At 44.0% G+C, this 14,909-nt stretch overlaps 1 protein-coding gene across 1 annotated transcript in view; it reads left to right on the forward strand.

The window, feature by feature from the left end:
* Positions 1 to 14,909, forward strand: part of GINM1 (glycoprotein integral membrane 1) — a gene marked incomplete in the record, with an annotated part of 656,568 nt that overhangs the window by 155,683 nt on the left and 485,976 nt on the right. Inside the window, 1 exon segment of the mRNA XM_044069040.1 lies at positions 3,907 to 4,006. Coding sequence (XP_043924975.1) covers positions 3,907 to 4,006 — 100 coding nt within the window.

Raw genomic sequence — 14,909 nt, forward strand, 5'->3', positions numbered from 1 at the left:
AGTGTCATAGGAACACAATTTTTCATAGAAAAAGTAAAGTATGTACCCTGGGTATATTTTTGAAAATTTACTGAAAGGACAAGCTTTGAGGGCCTCGAGATTAACTACGAATGATGGGAGGTTTCAAGAGGAGTTGAACACTTTGGACATGAAGTTGGTACAAAGGGGTTATAAAAGCACGAGAGTAACCAACATATTTGTGGATGTGAAAGCTCAAAGAGGGGGGTAAAGGTAAGCCGTATTTTTCATCAGCTAAGGATAGGAAGAATGTTGAGGCAAGAGTACAGCCTACTGGAGTAGTAAAGGTACCAATGCACTATTACAGTAATGTGGATATGGTTACGGATACGATGAAGAAATTTTGCCCAGGATGCTGAAATAGAGTATTGTAGGGGATATGCCTAGTTTTCAATTTAAGAACAAGAGGTCTCTTAAACAGATGCTATATTATCCTACAAGGGATAGAATTTCTGATGAAATGGTTATTAGTAAGGTGGGTATATATCCGTGTAATAAATGTAGTCAGTGCCACTACATATTGGAAAGTAATATATTTATACATCCAGACATTGGACGGAAATATGTATTTTGTGTGTCAGCAGACTGCAATAGTGAGAATGTTTATTTGACTAAGTGCTTGGCATGCCCTTCGTTTTACGTTGGTAAGATGAACAGGAAATTCAGGCATAGAATTAGGGAGCACCTTTTAGATATCAGGAAATGTACCATCACCAATGCACCAGGCAAACGTGTCATCTACAGATATGGGTCACACCTTTAAATTTTTAGTGATAGAACAGGTGCATCAGAATGAAAGGGGTGGGGATATAAGGAACAGTACTGAGATTTTGAAACACAGTGGATAATTAGATTAAGGTCAGACCAGGGGAGTTGTTTAAATGATAGGATCCCAATGCAACCCATATTAAAGAATAGAAGTCTGTTTAAATAAGTATTATACCATATATAAATGCCACCTATTATATTTTCCATGCATATATTTATTCAGGTTTTAATTTTAATTTTATTTTAGTTATAACATACATGTGTTTGAATGTATGATTGTCCATGGTTTTAAGAGAACAATGGAAGAGATAGTGAAGGGTTAATATTAGGCCAAGTTTGAACTAATTGAGTGATTTGACAGGTTAAGAGTTGATGAAAGTTATTTAAAAAGTGGAATATTGTTATAAAAATTTTTATGAAGGTCTGATGAAGTGGTGTTTGTGACCACGAAAGCACTAATCATTTTTATCGCTGTTTTTATTATTTTCTCATCATTAAATCTGCTTTTGGAAGTTACATTGTGAGTCTGAGCCTGCATTGCCTTTGGTTGTCACGCTGGAAGTTGCTGTGCATATAATTGTGTTCCTGTGTTGGTCCAGTGTTTCATTTACTCGAGGAGCCTTTTGGACTTTGTGTATTGATATTATCAATAACCATTGGGACATCTTGTTGGCCAATGAGAAATTAGTTGGAATGCTTTCCCCCCAATGTCTTTTTTCTTTCAGAAGAGGTCATACAATCAGCTCTCAACTAACTCAGTATAAACATTCCACCCCTACTACCACACAACAAGTCACTTTGTTTGGGGATAAGTTAGTTGGCAGCAATCCTTGCGGCCATTGCAGTGCTTCTATACATGTTTGTAAAACAAAAGAATTTACCAGCAGCAATACCCCACATATTTTTCAAATTAGATGCTTCGACAACCGCAGCAGTGACTGGGTCATCTATTTGGCTACCTGTTTTTGCTCTGCTTTTTATGTAGGGCAAACATCTCAGCCATTCAAACACAGGATCAGTGAACATCTTAGTGACATAAGAAACAAAAGAATATCTAATGCTCTTTACAAACACACAATGATCCATTGTCCTGCTAAATTTCATTTTATAATTATTAACAAGGTCCAAGGAAATAAATCTAACAAAACAGGATGGCATCCTATATTAAATAATAAGGAATCTAGCTGGATTGTCAGGCTGGGTGCTCTGTTCAAGCCCGGCCTTAATGAATTAAGGTAATTTTGGCATGTACCAGTCAGCTTTGACTCTGGTCTAATAATGCACTATTTAAATGTGGAGTTAACTAATGTCATTTAATGCACTGAAGAAGGCTTTAACTTTTTCCAAAACCGGATTGCTGTTTGCCACATTAAAGAATTTTTTATTCTGCATATCTCCCTGGTGCTGGACTATTTTGTGTGCTTGATAAATTACTAACCCCATTCAGACACCACTATTCAGAAGACGTGCTGTCAGTCCTGAGGGAGGCCAGGAAACCCACTACTAGAAAATCATACCTTGCTAAATGGGAAAGAGTTACTCAGTGGTGTCTGGGACAGGAAAGGGACCCTTATGAGGCTGACACCCCAGTCCACTCATATATGTGTCAACTTATAAAGGGTGGACTTTACTATTCATCAGTGAAAGTGCACCTCTCCACATTATCACCCTGCTTACCTCTAGATCCTCCCTTGTTAGCTAGGCTACATGTGAAACTCTCTTCCTTAAAGGCGTCTTACACATCAGACCAACTAAGAAGCCCATCTCTCCTCCGTGGGACCTGAACTTCATCCTGGAAAAACTCACCCAGCCCCCCTTCGAACCTGCTAATACAGCCTCTCTACAGTTTTGTACTTTGAAAACAGTATTGTTAGTGGCTATTACCTCTGCCAGAAGGGTTTCCGAGCTACAAGCCTTAGTGGCATGCTCACCTTACACCATTTTTTTATAAGGACAGGATCACTCTGAGAACTTAACCCTTCCTTCATGCCCAAGGTAGTCAATGACTTATCTCTAAATCAATCTATTCATCTACTCAGTTTTCCACCTCTCCTTCTAACCAAGGAGTGAGGATACACCACTCCCTAGATGTCCACAGGCAACTGAGATTTTACCTGGACAAGAGTAAAGACATTAGGAAATCCTAACAACTCTTTTTGTATTTTTCCACCCCAGGGCATTGGGCAAGGCAGTCACCAAACAGACCATTTCATCCTGGATTAGAAAGACAATCATTGTCTGCTACTCACACCACGGAAAAAACCCACCAGTTGGGGTTAAGACACACTCCATAAGAGCAGTGGCCACTTCCAAGGCCTTCCAAAAAGGCATGGACACACCTTCCATTATGGAAGCAGCTACATGGTCCACTATACACACTTTCACCAAACATTACAAACTGGACCAAATTTCCAAAGCACATGCAGGATTTGCCAGGGCAATCCTACAATGCTTTGTGGAATCATCTTCTGCATCTGCCACCCTTTCATCAAACTAAGCTTTGGTACTCTCCCACACCAAGAATAGTGCAACATAGGAATAGAAGGACATAGAATAGTTGTGTAAAATCATACCATAACCATAGATGTCCTTCTCTTCCATGTTGCAGTATTCCTTCCCACCCAACATTCCCCCTCAGACTCTTACCAGTCTATCTGCTCCTTGATGCCTCTCTCCATTACAGAAGAGACCCAGGGCATTATACATGTCACTTTTGGCAGCCTATCCTGTTGGCCCATCTACTTTACCTGCTTAGCTTCAAGTTCTGAGGATTGTGTGTGCAGACCTCGCACACAGGGTCCCTGGTTTATGACCCTAGGTGTGACGTCCCAATCAGCTGCAACAGCCAACCTGAAGCTTTTGTTTAGGAGCCGATGTACGGGTCGCCTGAAGGCAGGAAATCCCACACCAAGAATAATGCAACATGGAAGAATGGTTATGGTAAGATTTTACACAACTATTCTTTTTAATTGTCTTCTACATTTGGCCTGAGCCGTGGCTAAAAAGACATTCAGACCAGTTATTTTACCCAGTTAACTAACTGATAAGCATAGCATGTTGGCATGATAATTTGAAATGTCTCAGTAAAAGGTTAAAATGTCCTTTTTCTTTTTTAATTAGATTGTCCTCAAGATCATACATCTTAATGGGCAGGTCTTTGTAAATGACTTGCCTGTCAAGTATAATGGTGTCTCACGGCTGAACTGCAGGGCTTTGATATGTAAGTATCTCATACTTCTGTCTAACAAATATTAAAATTAAAGTTTTTGTATTTTTAATGAAAAGCAAAGCATTGTGTAAAGCAACAAAACTATTGGAAGAAAAGGCATGTTTTTGTATTTGTAAAGAGCATATTCATTTGTAAGACAGCAGCAGCTTTTGGTGCCTCTTACTGCTTTATGTTGCTGTTTTTTGTGGCCGACAGTCATATGTGCATAGTGTAGTCTTTGGAGATGGAGCAAGATGTACATTTCACTGCATTAGTACAGCAGGGAGTAATGCATTTTAACTATACCCCTCCAAAGTATTTTGCTGTGGCTTTTACATACACCCTGACACACACTCAAGAGCTGTCGGGCTACAACAGACTTGTACTACTTTCAATGGGGAACATTAAACACCTACAGTAAAATGGACTTAAGATCTTTCAGCAGTACTGGGAAATCTCCATTTGATATTTTATAAACTCGGTTTTTGTTCTGAATGTATATGACTTTTTAATGTGCTTAAAATGGCCACACTGTCACAAAAAGCTTTTTTAACTAATTTAAAATCAGTTGGTTAATTCTATTTGTGCATTTCTGCATTGCAGAACATTTCCCAGGCATTTTATAAGACACAGAACAGATGTTTTTGTGGCTCCCCTGTCATCAGGAGTGCACATGTAGCACATGTAATTTTCCTTGAGAACCTATGCTGTCCATTATTAATTAAGGAAATTATTTGGTTGCCTGACAATAGGACCCCTCTGTACTGCTGCCAGACAGTCGCTATTGATTCTAAACAAAGTTTCATGTCAAATTATGGTGAGTGTATTAAGATAAACAGAGGTAGTGGTATGCCCAATAATAATGACCTCCTTTCCTCAGAGTCATTGAGTGTTCCCCTTTCTTGTGTGTTTTTTCTTTCTATCTAGGCTTGTATTGTAGATAGGAAGTGATTTCTTTGGTTCTCGCAGTTTCATTTTTGTGGAATTTATGCTTGTAGCTGTTGTGTGGGAAGAAAATCTTTTGAGAGAATTAAAGTCCAAGTTGTTGACCAGATCTTTTTAGGCTTACTATAGTGTAGCTAATCTTGAGTGGTTATTTTTAATTTATAAAGTTGTCGGAGGTCACCCTCTAGCAACACAGATAATGACAAAAAGGACCATCAGTTTATCTTTTCCTTTGTAAACTTGATTTAAATTATGAGCATATTAATTGTGTACCTTTTATAGTGTTTACTTCTTTTCAGATCTTACTTTAAGTCCTGTATATATGCTTAGTATGTGCACCTTTGAAAGAATAGTTAATGTTTACTCCCACCACTTCCTCCAACATTTTGTTGCAGGATTCCACTTTCCTTCACACACAAATTATGTCGGCCTGTTAGTGCCTCTGAAACTCCCACTTCGCCCTCCTCTGTAGTGACTCTTCAGTATTTTTTCTTTCTTCACAGAAAACTACTCTTTCACATTTCACTGTGTAAGTGTTTCACTGCTTCTTTAATGCCCCTTTACTCCTAACTTCATTTAAACCGTTTTAATTTGTCAAGCTTTCTGTTTATTGTGCTCACTTACTGTTAAAAGGGTGCTAGCTAAGAAATCCCTCGATTTAAGAAGTGATGTTAAGTTGTCTATCTCGCCTTCATTCTTGCTGGATGGGTTCGGAGCCGACCTCGGCTCCTACTCGGCCACTCTAAAAGCTCGAGAGTTGGTTCCACCGGCTCGAGGCTCCCCTTATATCCCACAATGCTAGGCGAGAGTTACCTCAGATCTCGTTTGCCGCTACAGCTTCGAGGTTGGTTTTCTACCGGTTCTTGGTAAGTGACTTTTTCTTGTGTAATTTAGTCTTTCAAAACCCCTTTAATTTTAATATATTTACTTATTTCCTTAGTTTAGAGAAATTTTATCCCTTCTAAAATTTCCGTTTTTTCCTCAAGAACCTTAGGTTCTTCCCTTGGGCCTACAGGCCTTTTCTCTTCCCTAGTGGAGTGTGTGTATTACTTTATTTTAAAATCCTAGTTAGTGGTTTTATTATAATTTAACTTGACAGGGTGTAATTAGTGTGTTTGTGTGTTTGTTTACACCTGTTTAAAATGTCTAAAGAAGCAAAGGTCTCGATTCAAGAAGTGTGATGCGCTGTCAGAAAATGTCTCTGACAGACGCCACACTTCTTGTGTCTACTGTCTGGGGTTTGCACCTGCAGGACTCCTGTGCTGTGTGCCATGGCTTCAGCCCCAGGGTCCTGCAGGAAAGAAAAATAAATTGATACTAAGAGGCTTACTCAAGCCAGAGGATTCCCTATCTGTTTCAACAGGGAAGCCCTCTAAGGCATCTAGGTCTTCGGCTCCGGCAACTGAGCCGAGACCTGGGTTTCTCAACCTCTGCCTTCATCGGCTCCGGCTGGAGCCGATAAGTCTCAGTCCACAGTTTCTGTGGCTCCCGCTCCGGCCGGAGCTGAGGTAGTAGAGTTCCGTGTCGGCTCCGACCAGACCTTCGGAGCCGACAACCAGGAAGAGGTCCAGGTCACCATCTCTTGGCTCCGCTCATTCGCCCAGGATCTCCCCTGCTGTCTGAACGGAGCCAAAGATCTCACTCCTCTAGGTCATCGAGGCTGTCGGATCATGACCTTCAGAGGGTAGTGAGTCGACTTCTTAAGTCCGAGGCACTGGCCCAGATGCTTCAGAGCCCGACTCATCAGTCGATGCCTGCCCCGGTCCATCAACATATTCCTCCTTCGACTCTCTTGAGCTCGGAGCCGGGTCGCCGGAACCGAGACTGTGATAGCGCCGGAGCCGATACAATTGTCTTCGGCCCGCTGCCGGCTCCGCTTTCTTCCTTGAAGAATCTCGGCGCCGACTTCCCGCCGGCTCGAGGTGAGTGGCATCGACCCTTGTCCGACCCCTCTCCCTCTCGGTGCTTCGGGCGCTGAGTGAGTTCGGCTCGACATCGCCTCGAGCCATCACTGTCGGGTGCCGAGGGGGTTCTTAGCTCGGAGCGGGACCTCTGGCTCTGCCTGACAGGGGTGCATTCGAGGTCATGCGGAGTGTGTTAGAGCCTGGCTCTACTCCACAGTCGGCTCCGGCCGCCTCCCTCTATGGTGCCTCAGGCTAAGTCGACTCACTCCCTCATCCCGGACCGCAGAGAGCCAGCTCCTCAGGAACCCCTGTGGGATTTCATCCTCTTCGAGGCCTCTCCTGATTTGGCAGAAGAGCCCCTCGAAGAGGAAGTGTAAGAGGAAACACATTGACTCACCTGAGTCCATCACGCCAGACACAGATTTGATGATTCTGAGGGTTCCCCGCTCCCCTTCTGAAGATGTCTCATTTGCAGACATTCTGGAGATCCTGAAACAGAGGGGAAATTGGCCAGCCCTCAACCCTTCGGAGGACGAATCTGTGTATCTTGAGGCGTTTGGCTCTCGCCCTTCCACCTCCTGGGTGTCCCCTTGACCCCCTCATGCAGGTGGTTGCTAAGAAGGCATGGACGGCTCCTGATTCATTGGACCCCACTCCCAGGAGACCCTCCAAGTTCATAACAGCACCAGCAGACAAACAGTTCTTAACAAAAGGAGTTTCTGTGGATGCTATGGTGGTAGCTGCTGCCACTAAGAAGGAGCTAGCTGATCCTTCAGTACCTGTCCATCCACCTAACAAGGAATCTAGGTCCATGGACAGGTATGGGAAGCGGATGTTCTCGTCAGCGACATTTACCATGCTCGCTGAACTACCTGTGCCATTTTACTCGCCTTCAAAGGGACTTGATCAAGGAAGCGAGTGAAATGTTAGGACCCTACAGCTGCGGGTTTCCAAGATAAGATGAACACGCAGCTGGCTACCCTTAACACCATAACCAACTCCTCCATGCGCCTTCTTTCTTACGCTGCTGATGGAGCGAGCAGAGCCGCAGGGACAGGTGTGGCCTTACGTAGGCATGCCTGGATGCGGCTATGCAATTTTATGGACCCTTCAAGACGCTTTCACTAACTCCCCGCTTGATGGATCATCCTCTTTGGTCCTCAAGTGAAAGAAACCTTGACTAGGTGCGAAACTGATGGCAAGACCCTTTCTGCCGCCGGAGTCCGCTTTTCTACTCCTTCTAGGCCTTACCCCAAAGGCCAGAAAGGTGGAAAGATGTGGTTCCGTGAACAATCTCAAGGGACTTCGCCTGACGACAGAGTCGCTTCGCCAGAGGCAGAGGCGGAATAACAATGGTAGACGCGCCCTAGGGGCAGGGGGTCCGCAGAACCAGGGCAATCGGGAAGCCTTCCTGACAAGCCCTTTCAGCATCCCTGAGGTGTTGCCCGACTGCCCATCTTCGAGGCAGTCGGGGAAGATTGTCACTGTACCCAGAAGCCTGGCTATCCCTGACTCAAGACAAATGGGTACAGTCCATCATTTCGAAGGCTATTCTATCCCCTTTCTTCGTGATTCCAAATCAGTCAAAAATCCCTTCCAGATGTTCCACCCGCTCAAAGGGATCTAGCGGTTTTGGAGATTTCAAAACTGCTTGCAAAAGAGCAATTCAGCCAGTTCCAGCAGACCAGCAAGGATCCGAATCTACTCAAGGTTCTTTTAGTTCCAAAGAAAACAGGGACTGGAGACCAATTATGGATCTCAGTGTCTTGAACAGATCAGTCAAGAAAACAAGATTTCGGATGGTCACGCTGCAATCCATCCTTCCCCTTTTGGGCAAAGGAAACTGGATGTGCTCTATAGACCTTCGGATGCGTACTATCACATAAATGAACAGACGCCCAGAAGATTCCTCCGCTTCAGGCTGGGAACCAGTCATTTTCAGTTCAGGGCCCTGCCCTTTGGTCTCACCACTGCCCCCGGTGTTTACCAAATGCATGGCAGTGGTAGCTTCTCACCTGAGACGACAAGGATTCCAGGTGTTTCCATATTTGGACGACTGGCTCCTCACAGCTCCCACCAAGCATCTCCTTCTGATGGCCAGAGATTACACTTTTCGCATTTGTCAAAAGCTGGGTATTTCAATAAATTGTGAAAAGTCTGTTTTGTCGCCTTGTCGTACTATTACCTACATAGGCGCAAATCTAGATACAATAAACATGTCTGCAAGACTAACACATCAGAGAATAACAGACATTCACAAATTGGTATCACTCCTTTTCAACAACAACAGAATCAAAGCCAGGTTAGTTCTGAAGGTGTTGGGAATTATGGCAGCGGCCATACCTCTGCTTCCATTAGCCAGATACCACATGCGGATCCTTCAATGGATGCTCTTTACTCAATGGTCATACCAGCAACTTCCAATGTCTCACACCATTATGATCACGCAAGCGCAAAATCATCTCATGTGGTGGATGTCTTCCTCAGCTCTTGTCGGGAAGACCCTTTGTTCCACCTCCTCCGGTTGCTACTCTGACAACGGATGCCTCCCTGATCGGGTGGGGGGGGGCATTATCAGGGCAGGACGGTCCAGGGCACATGGCAACCAAACGAATGCCACTTGCACATAAATGTTCTGGAGATGAGAGCAGTGCTTTTAGCGTTGCAAGCCCTTCAAGACTCTCTTCCCTTGGGAACGATTGCAATCCAAACGGACAATATGTCTGTAGTGTGGTACATCAACAAACAAGGCGGAACCAGATCATACCCCCTGTGTCGAGAAGCACTCAGACTGTGGCAATGGGCGATTTCTTCACAGCGGTTTCTGATAGCAACACACATCCCCGGAAAGTCCAATCAAATTGCGGACAAGTTGAGCAGAGCTATACTCATGCCTCACGAGTGGTCTCTGAAAGACTCTGTAGTGAGTGAAATTTTTCTCAAGTGGGTTCAGCCTTGCTGCGATCTTTTTGCTACTCCCCAAAACAGCAAGTGCAGAGAATATTTCACTCTATTCCCTTTACCAGGCCAACCCAGCAGAGACGCCTAGTCCAAGTTTGGCCCCGGGACTTCTGTATGCATTTCCTCCTTTCCCACTGATCTCTCAAGTGATACAGAAAGCTATCGCTCAGAAGGCCTCATTGATCCTCATTGCTCCTTACTGGCCTCGACAAGTGTGGTTCCCCTTTCTACATCGCTTTCTCTTGAGCGACCGTGGAATCTGGACCTAGTTCCAGATCTTTTGATCCATCAGTCGGGTCAGTTTCATCGCTCCCTCCCTCTCTGAACCTCACTGCTTGGTTCCTCCAATTCCAACCTTAGCCAGGCTTCCTCAATTATCTCACTCTGTTAGAGATATTTTGATAGCTTCCCATAAATCTTCCACTCGAAAGATTTATTTGAGTAAGTGGAAACGCTTCATATTGGGCTCAAGGAAAGGACATAGATCCTTTCACTGCTTCCATCCAATTAGTCCTTGATTTTCTAGCTGAACTCTTCCATGCAGGTTCATCTCCCTCTACACTTAAAGTTCAATTGGCAGCTATTTCTAACTTTCATGTGGGTATTTCTGAATCTGCCTTAATGTCCCACAAGCTTTGCAAAGCCTTTTTGAAAGGAGTTTTTCTTCTCAGACCTCCTATAAGAAATCCTCCTTCTCCTTGGGACCTAAATTTAGTTCTTGCTTCTTTGTTTCTTCCCCTTCGAACCTGCAGTCTCCTGTTCTTTAAAATTATTATCATGGAAGACTCTTTTTCTGGTAGCTATTACATCAGCTAGAAGAGTTTCAGAGCTTCAAGCACTCAGCTGTCGTCCTCCTTATCTTTTGTTTCATAAGGACAGAGTATCCTTACAAACTAACCCGTCCTTTTTGCCTAAGGTGGTCTCGACGTCAAATCTAAATCAAAGCATTGATCTACCTGTCTTTTTTCCAGAATACCCCAATAGGTCTGAACAAAAATTACACTGCCTGGATGTTCACCGTCAATTGAGGTACTACTTGGATAGATCAAAACAGTTCAGAAAATCTGATCAGCTGTTTCTCCTATGCAGAAAGCAGAAAGGGACTTTCAGTTTCAAAGGTATCATTATCCAGATGGCTAACATCTTTGATTTCCCTTGTATATGAAATTAGACATCAAAAGCTGCCTGATAAACCTAAGGCTCATTCCACCAGAGCTTTGGCTACTTCTTTAGCCTTCCAAGACAGACTGCCTATTGACACCATTTGTGCAGCGGCTACTTGGGCTACTCCTCACACTTTCATTTCTCATTATAAGTTGGATTTAGCTTCTAGGCATAGAGCTAACTTTGGTTCCACTGTTCTCAGGAGTCTGTTCCGTTAGGCCACCCGGGACAAGGTGCTAGGACGGTCCCATCCAGCAAGAATGAAGGCGAGATAGACAACTTAACATATAGAAGTTATGTTCTTACCATAACGTGCCATGTTAGTTGTCTTCTTCTCGCTTCTTCTTCCACCCTCCTTCCCCTGGCCTGGACAGACCTAGAGGAGTTGTGATTGTGACCTCTCTTTCTACCACCTCTTTCTTAGACATATGCTATTATGCATATTTCCTGGTTCAGGATGTAGGTCACCCTTCTTTCTTCCTGTTGTTAGAGGTGGACTCTGTTTTACAGTTATACTGTTACTATTATAAGCTGGGGTTAGCTTACAAACGAGATCTGAGGTAACTCTCGCCTAGCATTGTGGGATATAAGGGGTGCCTCGAGCCGGTGGAACCAACTCTCGAGCTTTTAGAGTGGCCGAGTCAGAGCCGAGGTCGGCTCCGAACCCATCCAGCAAGAAGAAGGCGAGAAGAAGACAACTAACATGGAACGTTATGGTAAGAACATAACTTCTATTTTTATATTACAAGGGTAGACTGCAACAGCACACAGTAAACCTTTCTTCTATCAAATGGAGAATAATTGTCTTCTTTGCCTTTAAAGATATAGGATAGACAACATCCAGTGAGTTTAAGTATAAAAGAATAATTGGTGGGCTACTCAACTGATGAAAAGGCACTTGATGTTCCTACTGATAGTACGATGTTCATCGTGTTTCACTGTTGCAGTCATTACAATTGGGTTATCCTGCTGGCAGGCTACCCGCAGTTGGCCTGAATTCCAAAGTCTAGGTCGATTGCTGTCGCCTCCTCCCTGACGTCAGTGTGCCAGGGGTATAAAAGATGCAGCCGATGCCATTTTCTTCAGTCTTTCTTGCCGCGCAGTGCCCGAAGCAAAAGCAGTTCGCAAGTGCCAGTCAGCCGACTCCTGAGATTTTCATGTTCGAATTTCAGATCCGAAGTCTTCATTAAAAGCTAAGTATCCCATTGGGGATACTTTTTTCTTGCTCCAGACCGATGTCAGAAAAAGTTAATAATTGTATTTCTTGTGGGAAGCAAATACCTCATAAGGACTTTCATTCTTACTGTATTCCTTGCCTAGGCTGTGATCACTCCGTTGCTATTTGTCGGTTTTGTGCTAGATTTAACCAACGCACTATTAAGCGTCGGTGCGATTTTGCATTTCACTATTTTGGCAGAAGATTTAATTACAAGATGTCGTCGGATAGCCATCCGACTACCGCACTTCAAAAGAAATGCAAAGAAAAAGAAAAGGACAGGCATCCGAGGTCCAAAACTGACGACGAGGCTTCTTCTTAGCCAGTCGCTGGTTTGCTGGTTCTCAGTGAGGCACTTTTGCAGCCCCTGACTCCTGCTACTTTAGAGCCGCAGGCCGCTTCCGACTCCCACGTGGAGCCGACCAGGCCACTGGAAACTCAAGGTATTGGAACCTCGGAAACTATTTCCTCAGATGGGTTTGGAGCCGTTGAGCAGGCATCGGCTTCTGAGGGTGTTTTCAGGCCTACACAGTTATATGTTAAAACGACTTCAGCTTCAAAGGCAAAGACTAAAGCTTCTCTAAAGACAAAGAAACAAGTACAACAGCCCCTTGGACAGGCCTCCATGCCTAAAAAACAGATGCTCAAAATGGCCGAAGACCTAATTACTTTGATCAGGGGTTCCCATCCCCCTCCTGATAAGAGACCTAGGCAAGAGACAGAATATGACTCTTCAGATCAGGTTTCCATTTCTTCTGATTCCTCTTCTGATCAGGAATGCTCTCTTCCTCCCTATGAGGATTCTGATGCTGAAGAATCTATCCCTTCAGCCTCTCCTCCTGAGGATTATTCTTTTGGGGAAACTATGCATAACATGAGGGAGCATTTTCACTGGGAGAGCCAAGACTATTCAGAATCTAAGAAAAGGCTCAGAGACTTCCTTTTACTACCTCAGCACAGGCCCCTTGCTATTCCACCTGTGCTAGACACTGTAGATGACGTATTTTCAGAGTCCAGTTTGACTCCTGACTCTTTACCTCCAGCTCCTGTTAAGCCAGACAGATACTACAGGGTTCCTGAATCACATAAATTTATTTTTAAGAACCCTGCTGCTGACCCAGAAACTATCTCTCAAGGTCCCAAAGGGGTCAAGGCTTCCACTGCAAAAAACCCTACCCCCTCTGACAGGGATTCTAGGGCACTGGACAGATGGGGGGAAAAAAGATTTACACTTCTGCTACCTTGTCTATAAGGGCTTTAAATTGTCAGTTTTATATGCTCAAATATCAGCAATATATTATGTCACTGCTTAGACAGAAAATGTTGATAAATTCTGAATGTGCAGAAAACAAAGAAATGCAGGATTTATTGCATGCAGCTGAACAAGTGGGAAAGCATACTTTGCAATGTGGTTTTGATTCTCTGGTGGCCTCCTGCAGGGCCGCTGTTACGGGTTCTGTCATTCGGAGGCATGCTTGGTTAAAGGAACAGAATCTGCATGATCATGTTAAAGCAAAATTATTAGATGCTCCATTACAGCATGATACCTTGTTTGGTGTTAAAGCAGAAGAGGTGTTGAAGAAAATGGGGAACAAAGCTAAATCTATGCAAACAGTCAAGGATTTCTTACAGGTACAGCCTCCAAGATTTAGCAGGCACTGGCCTACAAAGAATTGGTCCTTTCCAGTGTCAGACAGGCCACAAAGAGGCAGATACAGATGCCCTAGAGGCAGATCCCAGCCCCAAGGCTCATACAGGTCTAAACAATGGGGTGCTTCTACCTCCAAAAGCGGAGAAGACAAATCACAGCCATACAGGAAACAGTCCCAATGACTTCCCCCTGCCTGCGCCAAGCACTTACCTTCTGGCAGCACCTTTTGGGGGAAAACTAGCACTTTTTTCCTCAAAATTGGCATGTAATAACCCAGGACAAGTGAATCTTGGATATAGTGTCACAAGGCTACAGGTTTCACTTTCACACCCTGCCAATGGCAAAAGGTTTGCCAGACCTGCCAAAAAATCAATGGGCAGAGGCACAAAAGCAAGTGTCATCCCTCATGGACATGAGGGCCATTCAGCAAGTACCACAGCAAGAGCAGGGACAAGGATTTTACTCACGACTGTTCTTGGTGCCCAGAGAGGACAAAGCCTGGAGACCAATACTGGACCTATCTATTCTAAACACATACCTGGATATTCCAAGATTCAAAATGTTGACTCTGCAGCAGCTTCTGCCCATGCTGGGCAAGAAGGCTTGGCTTGTGACTTTAGACCTAAAAGAGGCATACCTGCATGTCCCAATCAGACAATCATGCAGAAGGTACCTCAGATTCATAGCTGGCTCAATGCACTACCAATTCCCTGCACTGCCCTTTGGCTTATCTGCTGCACACAGGGTCTTCACAAAATGTCTGGCTACAGTAATTGCATTTTGCAGACAAAGAGGAATACAAATATATCCTTACTTGGACGACTGCCTTATTCAAGCAGAGAACAAGGACATTCTACTACAGCATCTGGCATTTGTGAAAAGATTACTAACATGCCTAGGGTACACAGTAAACTAAAAGAAATCAAAACTAGTACCCTCTCAAGAGATAATATTCCTGGGTGCAAGCTTAAATACAACTGCCCATATGGCTTATCTCACGCCAGACAAACAAAGGAAACTGATTACTTATTTCAGAATGTTGGCAACAAAGACCCAGTTATCTGCAAGAAAAAT

This window comes from Protopterus annectens, chromosome 1.part0 (genome assembly GCF_019279795.1).
Source record: "Protopterus annectens isolate FY-2018-M chromosome 1.part0, PAN1.0, whole genome shotgun sequence".
NCBI classification, from domain to species: domain Eukaryota; kingdom Metazoa; phylum Chordata; order Ceratodontiformes; family Protopteridae; genus Protopterus; species Protopterus annectens.